This window comes from Octopus sinensis, linkage group LG16, assembly GCF_006345805.1.
Source record: "Octopus sinensis linkage group LG16, ASM634580v1, whole genome shotgun sequence".
Classification (NCBI taxonomy): domain Eukaryota; kingdom Metazoa; phylum Mollusca; class Cephalopoda; order Octopoda; family Octopodidae; genus Octopus; species Octopus sinensis.
The window spans coordinates 4,576,903-4,591,902 of NC_043012.1; the positions used below are offsets into that span (position 1 = coordinate 4,576,903).

Consider the following 15,000-nt stretch of genomic DNA (forward strand, 5'->3'; position numbering starts at 1 on the left):
TGCTGTTTTTACTGAGATCTCCCTTTTTAGTAGAAGAAATAGCTATAACCCTTTGACTGCTATTTCTAAATTCGGTATGTGTAAGGCAATTCGTTGCTGAACCCTTATTGCTTAGTATTACTTAAATTTTCCTCAAATGAGGCTTTTACATGCCGAAGACTACTTGGTGTAATTTAATTATTCCAAATTAATTAATTTACACCTTCATTATTACGGATAACCATATTTTATCTCAGTAGATGACTACAGCATCTTGTTTTGGCTACACGCGGGTGGGAAGGGGCTGTTGACACAATCGTTTCATTCACAAATTGAATTCGGTGATACTAGTTGAGGATTCTAGCTCGCTCTGATACTGAGTTGAGTTGGTACCTCCTAGTATCTCAAAATTCAATATATAATCATTTATGATTATAGTATTCCACGCTGAAGAGAAAAGAAGTTTCGGTAAGATGGAATTATTTAATATTTAATATTTTAATTCTTATGCTTTCCTAAAACTTGATTTCGAAACGTACGTCCGTGGAACTTTAAAAATGTTTGATAGATTGCGGTTAATTCATTCTCTCTTACCTGTTGTGTCAGCCTTCCAATTGCTGTTTTTTTACTGAGATCTCCCTTTTTAGTAGAAGAAATAGCTATAACCCTTTGACTGCTATTTCTAAATTCGGTATGTGGTAAGGCAATTCGTTGCTGAACCCTTATTGCTTAGTATTACTTAAATTTTCCTCAAATGAGGCTTTTACATGCCGAAGACTACTTGGTGTAATTGATAATTATTCCAAATTAATTAATTTCACCCTTCATTATTACGGATAACCATATTTTATCTCAGTAGATGACTACACAGCATCTTGTTTTGGCTACACGCGGGTGGGAAGGGGCTGTTGACACAATCGTTTCATTCACAAATTTGAATTCGGTGATACTAGTTGAGGATTCTAGCTCGCTCTGATACTGAGTTGAGTTGGTACCTCCTAGTATCTCAAAATTCAATATATAATCATTTATGATTATAGTATTCCACGCTGAAGAGAAAAAGTTTCGGTAAGATGGAATTATTTAATATTTAATATTTTAATTCTTATGCTTTCCTAAACTTGATTTCGAAACGTACGTCCGTGGATAACTTTAAAATGTTTGATAGATTGCGGTTAATTCATTCTCTCTTACCTGTTTGTGTCAGCCTTCCAATTGCTGTTTTTACTGAGATCTCCCTTTTTTAGTAGAAGAATAGCTATAACCCTTTGACTGCTATTTCTAAATTCGGTATGTGGTAAGGCAATTCGTTGCTGAACCCTTATTGCTTAGTATTACTTAAATTTTCCTCAAATGAGGCTTTTACATGCCGAAGACTACTTGGTGTAATTGATAATTATTCCAAATTAATTAATTTCACCCTTCATTATACGGATAACCATATTTTATCTCAGTAGATGACTACAGCATCTTGTTTTGGCTACACGCGGGTGGGAAGGGGCTGTTGACACAATCGTTTCCATTCACAAATTTGAATTCGGTGATACTAGTTGAGGATTCTAGCTCGCTCTGATACTGAGTTGAGTTGGTACCTCATCCTATTATCTCAAAATTCAATATATAATCATTTATGATTATAGTTTCCACGCTGAGAAAAAGAAGTTTTCGTAAGATGGAATTATTTAATATTTAATATTTTAATTCTTATGCTTCCTAAACTTGATTTCGAAACGTACGTCCGTGGATACTTTAAATGTTTGATAGATTGCGGTTAATTCATTCTCTCTTACCTGTTTGTGTCAGCCTTCCAATTGCTGTTTTTACTGAGATCTCCCTTTTTAGTAGAAGAAATAGCTATAACCCTTTGACTGCTATTTCTAAATTCGGTATGTGGTAAGGCATTCGTTGCTGAACCCTTATTGCTTAGTATTACTTAAATTTTCCTCAAATGAGGCTTTTACATGCCGAAGACTACTTGGTGTAATTGATAATTATTCCAAATTAATTAATTTCACCCTTCATTATTACGGATAACCATATTTTACTCAGTAGATGACTACTCAGCATCTTGTTTTGGCTACACGCGGGTGGGAGGGGCTGTTGACACAATCGTTTCATCATTCACAATTTGAATTCGGTGATACTAGTTGAGGATTCTAGCTCGCTCTGATACTGAAGTTGAGTTGGTTACCTCCTAGTATCTCAAAATTCAATATATATCATTTATATTATAGTATTCCACGCTGAAGAGAAAAGAATTTCGGGTAAGATGGAATTATTTAATATTTAATATTTTAATTCTTATGCTTTCCTAAAACTTGATTTCGAAACGTACGTCCGTGGATAACTTTAAAAATGTTTGATAGATGCGGTTAATTCATTCTCTCTTACCTTTTTGTGTCACCTTCCAATTGCTGTTTTTACTGAGATCTCCCTTTTTAGTAGAAGAAATAGCTATAACCCTTTGACTGCTATTTCTAATTCGGTATGTGGTAAGGCAATTCGTTGCTGAACCCTTATTGCTTTGTATATAATATATTATATATATAATGTATGTATATGTATGTATATATATGTTGTGTAATATGTGTATTATGGTATGTATTTATATAGATATGTAATCTTTATATATATCTGTATTATATGCATCTGTCTTGGTTGTTATGTGTATATATGTTGTATCATTATTGGCGTATGTCGTACATGTAATTGTGTATAGGTATGTTGTGTTGTGTGTGGTATATGTGGGTATATATATATATATATATATATGTATATATGTGGGGGTATAGTTGGTGTCTATATCTATATATATGTTATATATGTATATGTATAGTATATATAGATATATATATGTATGTGTGTATGGTCTATTGTATGTAATTTTGTGTATGTGTGTGTAACAGTATATATATGTGTGTGTGTATATATATATATGTTTATATATGTGAGTATGTAGAGATATAAGTATATGCATGGTGTATATGTGTGTGTGTGATATAGATTCTAATATATATATATATATGTATGGGTATGTGTATCCGTGTTATATGTATGTGTGTGTGTATGTTATTATGTATGTGTGTATATATGTATGTGTATATGTGTATGTGTGTGTACATATGTGTATATATATATATATAGATGTATGTAGGTGTATTTGTATGTGTGTGTATGTGTGCATGTATGTGTAGGTGTATATGTGTATATATATGTATGTGTATATGTATGTATATAATGTGTTATGTGTATGTGGTATATATATAATATATATATATATATAATATATATATATAATATAGTATATGTATATATGTGTATGTGTGTATATAATAGGTATATATCGAGTGCGCTTGTGGTTGTATGCATATATGTATGTATGCATGTATATGTTATGTATATATGTGTGGAAGTGTGTGCATATTGTATATGTAATATGTGCGCGTGTATGAGTATGTATGTATCTTGCACACGTGTATAATATATCGTGCGTGTGTATATATATATGGATTCCGTGCGTGCGTGCACGTGTATGGGTACGCATGTGTATATGTTATGTGCGTGTATGTTGTATGTATGCATATTGTATGTATGCATGTATATGTGTATGTATATATGTGTGTAAGTGTGTTGCTATAATGATATGTAAGTATGTGTGCGTGTATGAGTATGTATGTATGCTTGCACACGTGTATATATGTGTGTGTGTGTATAATATGGATGCATGTGCGTGTGGGCACGTGTATGGGTACGCATGTATATTGTATGTGCTTGTATGCGTATACGTGTATGTATGTATGTATGTGTGTGGGCGTATATTTGTATATGTATGTGTGAGTGTGTATATATATATATATATCTATATATATATATATATATATATATATATATATAGAGATGGGGGTGTGTGGTATGCGTATAAGTGCATGTAAGTATGGATTATGGATTATGTATGTATGTTTACGTATGTATGTGTTTGTGGGTATATGTATGTAGGTGTGTGTATGTATGTGTGTAATTATGTATATATATATATCTGTGTGTATATTGTTTGTGTATGTATATATATGTGATGTATGTGTGTGGTCTATATATGGGTGTGTGTGTATGTATGTATGTATAATATATATTATATATGTATATATATATATATAATAATGTATTATATATATATATATATGTGGTACATGTATGTGTGGGTATATATATATATATTATAGGTATGTATCTGTTATGTAGGGGTATATAATGTGTTGTGTGTGTGTGTATGTGTATATGTGTATATATATATATGTATTATTATATATAATATATATTGTATATTTATGGGTGTATATATATAGACTAGCCTCCTAAGTGTAGACATGAATCTGTAGGTACGAGTACGTATGTGTATATACGTTAACGTATGTAGATGTTTTGTATGTATGAATATAACGCGTGCGTACGTGTATGTGTATGAGTGTACGAATGGTGTATGTACGTGCTAATGAGTGTGCGTGGGGGAACGAGTACTTGCCTTCTAGTAGACAACAATTTGGACATGCTGCCATCGCCAGAGGATCCTTAGCTCTACGATCAAAGATAACAAAAGTAATAAATGAAGATAATAAATTAAAATTAGGGAATGGCCTGTATTGGATTGTGTATATATATATATTATATATATATATATCTATATAGTATATTATATATATATATGTGTGTGTATATATGTATGTATATATGTATGTGGTATGTGTGTATGTGTAGGTAATGTATAGGCCACATGTGTACGTATGTGTGTGTGTATGTATATGTGTTTATTATGTATGTGCCACATTTTATTTTTTTTATTTTTTTATTTTTTATTTTTTTATTTTTTTATTTTTTTATTTATCTATTCTTTCATCTAACTTACCACTGACTCCTGGACCACTCCCCCAGTATGATATTTTGCGCTATGCCTACCCCCAAAAAAGTCCCCCACCACCACTCCTTTAAACCTGCCTAAATGTATAAATGCTAATACAATCTTGTTAAATAGCTTCCTGAAGATTTCTCTTGAATGAAACGTACTAGTCCTGTAGAAGCTCCTTCTATATAATAAATAATATATATATATATATTATATATATATATATATAGAGAGAGAGAGAGAGAGTGAGAGAGAACAAGTGTGCGCACGCCGCTATATATGTATATAAATATATATATATATATATATATAAATATATATATATATATATATATATATATATATATATATATATATATATATAAATACAAAATGGGACAAGATGTCAAAACATCCGGACAACGATGTGATACAAAAAGGGACAACAAAACATCAAGATAGACGATACAAAAAAACAAGGACGGGTCATTCGAAGCTTTCTATCCTCAGTCAAGAACCGGATCATCCTCGAAATTTCGGCTGATTAATCTTGAGATTGCTCCAATCTGGCTAACCCCAAGGAAAAACTAAGCTAAGAGCATTAGATTCCTTGGCAGAAAGCATCCAATGTATACGAAAACAAGGACAGAAAACAGACGATGTTACACAAATATAAATATAAAATACAATAATAATAATAATAATAATAATAATAATAATAATAATAATAATAACAGGACATAATATATATATATATGATGGCCGTCCAATCGTAACCGAAGAAGACGATTGTTGACCTTCAGGAACATTGAACGCTCTAGGACTACATTACATTTTGCATTTACGGCTCGGTTGGTGGCTAGTGAGCCCTGCTCTTAACAAGCATACCCGACTGCAAACATTGCAGACCAAACTTTCCCCATTCACTATACCAGCAGTGCGCTTTCGAGCAGCACGCTTAAGTTCTTCATGCAGAATACGTGTTCTCTCACACGCAAATATATATATACTCTTTTACTCTTTCACTTGTTTCAGTCATGTGACTGTGGCCATGCTGGAGCACCGCCTTTAGTCGATCAAATCGACCCCAGGACTTATTCTTTTTAAGCCTAGTACATATTTTATCGGTCTCTTTTTTGCCGAACCGCTAAGTTACGGGGACGTAAACACACCAGCATCGGTTGTCAAGCGATGTTGCGGGGACAAACACAGACACACAAACACGCATATATATATATATACACATATATACGACGGGCTTCTTTCAGTTTCCATCTATCAAATCCACTCACAAGTCTTTGGTCGGCCCGAGGCTATAGTAGAAGACACTTGCCCAAGGTGCCACGAAGTGTCACTGAACCCGGAACCATGTGGTTCCTGAGCAAGCTACTTACCTCACAGCCACACCTACGTCTATATGTAAATATATATATAACGTACTATGATTAGTTCAACATGTGTAAGAGCGAAGTGTGGATCAGCGAGTGCACGCATGCGTGTGTTTCTGTATGTGTGTAGATATGTGTCTGTGAGTGAGATTTTGTTTGTGAAGGGCGGGGGGATATTTGTGAATATTTCAAAATGAAAGGTTTACCTTTAAAATCAAATCTATGACGTCTTTGTTATCGTGGAACTGTATATCTTTCCAGTGAATTCCTTCCTTTTCGTACTCTTCTTGTTCCCGCCTGATGACATTCGTCAGAAAGATTTGGTGAAGCACTTCGTTGGCTGTGTTAATCAGCAACTGTTCAAACCCGTTCACAGAAAGCTTTTCAAAGCCAGATATGTCCAAGAGACTAATTGAAGGAGACTTACGACTAGTTCTGTATAGAGACGGCGACATAAGATAAATAGAAGCAGAAGCGAATTATTGTAAAGAAGCAAGTACAGAATTATAGTAAAGAAGCAAGTACAGAATGAGTGAAAAAGCGAAGAACTATTATTTCTTTGTTTAAAGGAATTATACTTTTAGGTTATAATAAAATGTCTGCCTTTTCACATTCCAACTGGTTTCTCATCAGAAGCCAATGTAACAGCTCTGGTCTTTGCAAGTCACGAAAATATTTAATGAATTAAGAGACTGGGATACCATCTATATTGAAGTAGAACCCTCAGTGAAGGCTATTGTTCCTTTCTAAAAACCTAAACTGTAAATGCGGTGTTCAGGTCAATAGAGGTATCAGGGAACTCAACTAGACTCCAGCGGTTCGTGTTTTGTTACCGGCAGTTGAAGTAGTTGCAATAGATTGAATCAACTGATCTACGTTACAGCCATGTATTTTTAGGACACTTTAAGCTTGAGTGATAAAGTTGCGGCATTTGAACTCAGAACGTAAAAGAGACACATTTTGAGAAGGGGTTCGCAGGATATTTAATAGATCCCAATACTTGATTGTTTTAGATTACAAGTAATTTAAAAGAAATCTGAAAAAAGTGACGTAGTTTTTCGAAGTTTTAAATCAGAAAAAACAAAACAAAACAATGGTAGACTTCACTTAAGGAAAATGCCATACATTTTAAGGAATGGTGGGACATTTAAGAGAGTTCCAGAACTTAACTGGTAATATATTTTGTTGCCCCGTAGAAAATATAAGTCTAAGTCACTCTCAAGAGAATATGAACTCAGAATAAATACAGTACTACATTTTGTTCAGAGTTCTTCCAGTTTTGCCATCAACGATTTTCGGATGATGGGTAAAAGATCAATTTAAGCGATCCCAGTTAGTTGAGTTCGTTATCGGATTTGAAGGCAATTGAACTTAGATTCAGAGGAAGGTGACTAAATACCACAAGATCTTACGTTTCATTCGTTCGTCCAACCACCATTATTGTCGAGAACAAATTAAAACAAAGACATCCTAACTAGATGGAAATAGACATTCAACATTACTTAACTGTATACAGGCCTCAGGGGATACACTCTCCTTCAATTTGCTGTTGATTTGATCAATGACACAGGTGAAGAGGAGGGAGTAGAGTTCTTTAGCTAAAGCATCTCGGCCTTCGTTTGCTTCTACTATTCTTTTGCGTTTGGTAATCTTTTGACCTAGTATGTGTAACGAAAGAGAACATCAATGATAAGCATAGTTAAGACTTTGGCTCAGATCTATCGACTGAAAGTGAAGTGTGACAACAACACCATTACCTCCCCACCATTAAAAGTAACCAATCAAAAAACATAGCAAAAAAACAAAACGCGGAAGTGATTAACAAAACAGTCAAGAGCTATCGATAGATTATCCACTACAAGGTTGCTAGGCTTGCAAGAAATACTAGATACATATTCCTTAAAACCAGGATACTATCACCGTAAAGCAAACACACACATACACACACACACACACACACACACACACACACACACACACAATGTACTAGCACACAATCACACACAATAAACAAACGTTATACACATATATACACGTATCACTTTTATCTAGTGTGTATTTTCCCGTCTTCCATAGGTACATTCATGAATATCATGTTTTATTAAATAAAAGAAGCATAAAAAACAAAGGATTCGGTACTCAACCTTTCACGAATAAGGATTTCCTTATCAAAGCTTCGTAAAGAACGTCTTCCTGGAGTGTTAGAAGGTTCTCAACTGAAATATTTATAAAAAATATACAAAGTTATTAAAGACATATTTATATCTGAGACACAGAAACACATACATGCAGCTCCCTCTATCTCAAAACTCAGCTTAAAGCCACAATAGAAAGCTGCTTTAAAATCGAGGACGAACTGACATCCAAGGCCGCATCCAGAAAGAAAAAAGAGCCATCAGGCGGTTCTGCATAAAATCACTCACAGACACGCTCTAACCGCTGGCTCACAGACGTGTTATCTCGCCTCTCTCTGTTTTTTTCTACCGCAACTATAATGTCTAATGCTCCTTAGAGCTTGCTGGGCTCATGCCATCTTCAATCAGGCATTCCTGATATACGTTCCACTCTCACCAGGCCTCACACTAATCACTATGCTCAGTCCCGGAGCGTTGCTCCTCAGGAATCTTCGGTCTTTCTCGAATGAGATGACCGACAAAGGTTCAACAGGAAAGTCAAGTGCACCAACTTCACTGATTTAGGAGGAATCGAGCAGGCTAAAGTTCCAGTAAGTAATATGTTGTATACATATACACACATACATACATGCATGTCCATCAATCTATCTATCTATCTATCTATCTATCTATCTATCTATCTATCTATCTATCTATCTATCTATCTATCTATCTATCTATCTATCTATCTAACTATCTATCTATCTATCTATCTATCTATCTATCTATCTATCTATCTATCTATCTATCGATAGATAGATACATACATACATACATACATACATACATACATACATACTACATACATACATACATACATACATACATACACACATACATACATACGTAATATTATAATAAAAGTCATAAGTGTTATGGAATTCAGCTACCGAAGGTTTTCTGGCCGAAACATTAATTTATTTCACTATTTTTCAAGCTAAGAACAAAACCTCGCAAAATAATAATAAAGAAAGAGAGAGAGAAAGAGAGAGAGAGAGAGAGAGAGAGAGAGAGAGAGAGAGAGAGAGAGAGAGAGAGAGAGATTATAAGACCTGACCGGTTCTCTCCCTTTGAAAGAAAATTCTTCCTCCCTTGTAATGTGTCAAAAGCACAATACCACCCCCCACGCATGTATATTTAATATATCGGAGGGACATGATTTTCGTCCACCCCCGATAGTTTAGTCAATACCATGGTACAGTAATATACATACATATACATATACGCATATATGCAGATTACAAACACACGCACGCATACAACTATACGCACACACACATACATATATGTACATATATGTACATATATATATATATATATATATATATATATATATATATATATATATATATATATTATATATAATATATACACATACACATATATATATAGTTTACATATCTATCTATACACACACACACAGAGGCATTCATTGTATACTATCACAAATACGGTCACATCATATATAATGGAATAGTACCTACCGTTGCTTATGATTAGCTTACTCTCATTTGGTACGTCGATCTCCCCATCCTCGGCTTCCTCATCCACTTCGAAGTTTATATTAGTTAAATTAAGTACGGCCGATAAAACATTGTACATATCAGTGACTTCCTGTTAACAGAATAAACGAGACTTAAAAAAACGCGTTATAACAAAATCATGGAATTCCAAAAGATGGTTAATGTAGTGATGTCATCGTTATGATCTGTAGAAAGCGGCGTGCTGGCAGAATCGTTAGCACATCGGACAAAATGCTTAGTGACATTTCTTCCTTAGTTCAAATCACGCTGTGGTCAATTTTGCCCTTCACCCTTCTGAGGTCGATGAAATGAATTACCAGTAAAATACTGTGGTCGATGTAATCGACTAACCTCCATTCTCGAATTTCAGGCTTTGTGCTTATATTAGAGATAAAAATTGTGCTTGTTACAAAAAAAAAAAAAAACAATAATGTAAACGGATAATATTTCGGAGGTTAACGTTAAAGGTGTTCGCTCATTGAATTAGTATGTAAATAGATGAGTATTCCACAGATACACGTGTATAGAGGGCCAGAGCAAGTCCCATAAAGGCCCTACGCATTTAAAAGATTTTGGTGCCCCCATATATATGGGATTCAAAATTTAAACAATAAAACATTAAATGAATGTTAGTTTTTCAAATTGAAACAAAACTAACAGTAAAATGGAAAATAATGTTTATTTTTGTATATTTCCAGTTTGTATTTGAAAAGTTTCTTCCTGCTTTTTTTTAATCACAAAGTCTTTGATTAGATCCTCACTATGACACTATGAATAATCTGAGATTATATTGCTAATTGTATCGTATAATAATTCTGCTTGTCATTGCGTTACTTTGCCCGTCGGTCTCGCTTTCACGTGATTAGTTGAAGGGAAACAGAGGGGAAAGAAAAGGAGAGAGAAAAAGAGAATTAGGCGAAGAGTGAGACAGAAAGTGGGAGAAAGAAAGAAAGAAAGAAAGAGAGAGAGGGAGAGAGAGAAGCGTCCATGATGTGAGGTAGGGAGAACGTAATAGTTACTACGTGGTTAAAAAAGTTAGTTGAATGTACAGGAGGAGAGTTAAGAATATAATTTTAGCAGAGGAGTGATGTTCTGATGCTGAGGTTACAGGAAGGTAGAGGAGAGAGAGGAGAGAGAGAGAGAGAGAGAGAGAGAGAGAGAGAGAGAGAGAGAGAGAGAGAGAGAGTGAGAGTGAGAGAGAGAGAAGGAGAGTGAGAGAGTGAGAGAGAGTGAGAGGGAGGGAGAGAGATTTCTAATACAAGGCTTGAGTCCAAGTGCCTCCGTTAAAGAAATGATTATAAAATAAAAACAAAGAACAAAAGAAACATCTTAACAAGATGCCAAGCGAAAGGCTTCACTATTCAGCCATTTGTGTGCCCGTTAATTGATAGTCCTATGATACTGTATGATGCGAGAGGTTCCGTGACTGAGAATGGTGTTGGATTGGCAGTGGGACTGATTCAAAAGAGAACAGTATATCACATTTAGTTATGGTGTTTTATGTTCTCAGTTCAAGTAATACGAAACATGTTAATTATTTGTAACAATATAATCGACTGTGCCCCCCTCTCAATCTCACAAAGTTCTTTCGCATAAATTAGAAAGAAATGTAAAAGGATATTTAATGTATATATGTATATATACACATTAAGGAGTGGTTTGGTTATGCATCATTCCGGGTTCAGTCTCACTGCGTGGCACCTTGGGCAAGTGTTTTCTACTATAGCCTTGGGCCGACCAAAGCCTTGTGAGCGGATTTGGTAGACGGAAACTGAAAGAAGCTCATCGTATATATTATTTATATATATATATATATATATATATATATATGTGTGTGTGTGTATGTGTGTGTGTGTGTGTGTGTGCCTGTGTGCGCGCGCGTGTGTGGTGTATGTGTGTGTGTGTGTGTGTGTGTGTGTGTGTGTGTGTGAGTTTGCGTCTGTTTGTACCCTACTATCGCTTCACAACCGATATTGGTGTGTTTACGTCCCCGTAAATAAGTCTAGGGGCGATTTGTTCGACTATAAAACGGTGCTCGAACATTGCCGCAGCCACATGACTGAATCAAATAAAAGAATATATATATGCATATATATATGTATGTATTTCTATGTTTGTATATATGTATATACACATACACACGTACATATATATGCCTATACCTATACACATGTATATGCTCGTATAATATATATATATATATATATATATTATATATAATATGTGTGTGTGTGTGTGTGTGTGTGTGTGTGTATGTGTGTGTTTATGTGTGCGTGTGTATGTGTGTATTACTGAAATATTGAAAGAACAAAAGTGGCACTCACCAAATTATCGAATCCGATCTTTTGTAGGGCCTCTTCTAATGATGCAAATTTATGAATGTAGTTATTGTAATCTTCGTTGTTGTCGAATACAGGTGCCATTTCATCTTCACCTTGCACAATCCTGATGATCAGATAGAACAACAAAATGGATAAAAAATTACGAAATCCATTTTTAAGTACTTCGCTTCCTCCCTGCGCTCACAAAAAAAAAGAACCCCCTCCAAAAAACCCCTCATCGAAGCAACAATCGTTCTGAAACCTTCAGAATCGTCTTTCCTTAACGTTAAATAAACTTATCAAAACTCCTCTATAATTTTTGGCTAATGCAGACTACCACAAGTTATGCTCGGAAACGTTATTCATTATTTACATTATTTATATTTGATGGATATTTGTCCTCATCTTTTTTTTATGTTAACACAACATTTCGGCTGATATACTCTCCAACCTTCATTAGGTGTCTTGGGGAAATTTCGAACCTGGGTTCTCATTCCTAAAGTATTTTTCTATGTTATTATCACCGCCACCACCACCACCACCACCACCACCACCACCACCACCACCACCACCATCATCATCATCATCATCATCATCATCATCATCATCATCATCATCATCATCACCATTATTATTATTATTATTATTATTATTATTTATGGGTTTTTCTTCTTTCAAATTTGCTTCCATTTCTTGCCGAGTGTCTTCCCGACTCCTAGGGCAAAGAAACTCATAGTATACATTGGTAGGCCATTAAACTAAACTCACTAGTTCGTTCATTTTTTATTATTATTATTATTATTATTATTATTATTATTATTATTATTATTATTATTATTACTATTATTATTATCAAGGTCACTGCCTGGAATACCAGTTGAATACTAGGATCGATGTAATTGACAAGCATTTCTAGCCCCCACCCAAATTTTTAGGCCTTAAGTTTAGGGCAGAAAGAATTATTAAGCTACATCACTGTAGCTTAATAACTGTTTGTATGAATTAAATATCTGCAATGCAAACTAAAGAAATATTAATTTCTTATCACAGCTTTTTTCATCTTTTAGTCTGAGTGTGAAGGCGCGTGGCTAAGTGGATAGGGCATTCGGCTCACGAGTTCAATTCCTGGCGACGCGCTGTGTCTTTGAGCAAGACACTTTATTTCACGTCGCTCCAGTCCACTCAGCTGGCAAAAATGAGTAGTGCCTGTATTTCAAAAGGCCGGCCTTGTCACACTCTGTGTCACGCTGAATCTCCTGAGAACTACGTTAGGAGTACGCGTGTCTGGATTGCTCAGTCACTTGCACGTTAATTTCACGAGCAGGTTGTTCCATTGATTGGATCAGCTGGGACCCTCGTCGTCGTAACTGACGGAGTGCTCCAGAGGGGAGAGCAGTGCTTGTGACCGTTTACATTTTTTAGGTCCTTCAAGGCTTGTAAAAGAAGTCCTTCTTAAACCAGAGATCGTGTCCAAATGCTTTCAAGAGAGTGACTGATCCTCTCTACAGTACACCCAAAGACCAGGGGAAGATCATCGTTCACCAAATTTCAGATGGTTTATTTAATCCGTCGCCCATTTTGTCACCATTACCTGACTCTTGTATGCATTTAACGAAGTCCATTCTTTTGAAATTATTCAGAACATCTGTTGAACGCAAGGGAAGGTCTTGGTACAATGTCTCTAAATACATCAACCAATAAGTGGTGACTTCTTCCATTTTATTTGTCCCACACTACTTTCAAAACTCATGCAACAGATTATAGGCAATGCCTTCCTCTTTCTGACTAAGCTATAAAATTGCGTGTTGTCGCCTGCTTATTGAGATATTATTCACAAAATATAAGAATAGAGTAACTGTAATAATTATTAATAGAAGAGGGAACGTCGGCGTATGAGGCAACCCTATCTTTACACTTTCATAATAGAATCATACAAACCTGTATTCAGCTGCTTCACCCAGGTAGAATTTCTCTTTGAGTTCCGGCTCAAGACCACCCAATAAAGCATAGAATATGTGAAAATTCTTTTCATTTTTCTGTCTGTGTATGAGACGACATTTCTCCAAAATAAATGATTGTATCTGACCTGGAAAGAAAAGGTAAAGAAAGAAGAAATACAATAAAAACTTTATGTTTTTGTCACTTCAGTATTTTACCTCAGCGATATAAGCAAACAAGTCAAATGACCCTATGTCGTCGTTTGACCTGCTAGAAACATTAGCTTACTCTCCTTCATATCCTGACGTATTTAAAGAGGAAGGATATATTGGATAATATAGTGCATTGAAAAATGCATCTGAAGAGAGAACGGGATGGTTACGGATAGAGCGTCTTTAGTATATACTAGCAATAATACCCGTCGTTGATTGGGTAATTACTTTTACTCTTTCTCGAGAACTAAATTCAGAGTATTATTACATATATATCATTTACTCCTCCTGTATGTGTGTATTTTATAAGGGAAAAAATCTAATAATTGAGGTAAAACAAACAGTTTCAACCACGAACTTCTGTTTGTTTATTATATGACAATAACAAGTGAATTCTATGTGTTATTTTATTTTATCATTACACTAATGGCAATCATATAATACACTACATTTAAATAAATAATTTACTCATTCTTGAATGTAATGATAGTAATAGTAAATTATGGTATTGAAGTATTCATGTTGCATTAAGAGTGAATATTTCTTTATAAACAATGTTTTTGTTTTGTTTTGTTTTATTTCCGGGTGC

At 34.7% G+C, this 15,000-nt stretch overlaps 1 protein-coding gene across 1 annotated transcript in view; it reads right to left on the bottom strand.

Annotated features, from left to right (window-relative positions):
* Positions 1-15,000, bottom strand: part of LOC115220581 (chitin synthase chs-1-like) — a 162,159-nt gene that overhangs the window by 61,935 nt on the left and 85,224 nt on the right. The window contains exons 6-11 of the mRNA XM_036510185.1: positions 14,200-14,347; positions 12,265-12,385; positions 9,902-10,031; positions 8,388-8,459; positions 7,751-7,901; positions 6,450-6,678 (exon numbers count right to left, since the gene is read on the bottom strand). Coding sequence (XP_036366078.1) covers positions 6,450-6,678; positions 7,751-7,901; positions 8,388-8,459; positions 9,902-10,031; positions 12,265-12,385; positions 14,200-14,347 — 851 coding nt within the window. The remainder of the gene's footprint in view (positions 1-6,449; positions 6,679-7,750; positions 7,902-8,387; positions 8,460-9,901; positions 10,032-12,264; positions 12,386-14,199; positions 14,348-15,000) is intronic.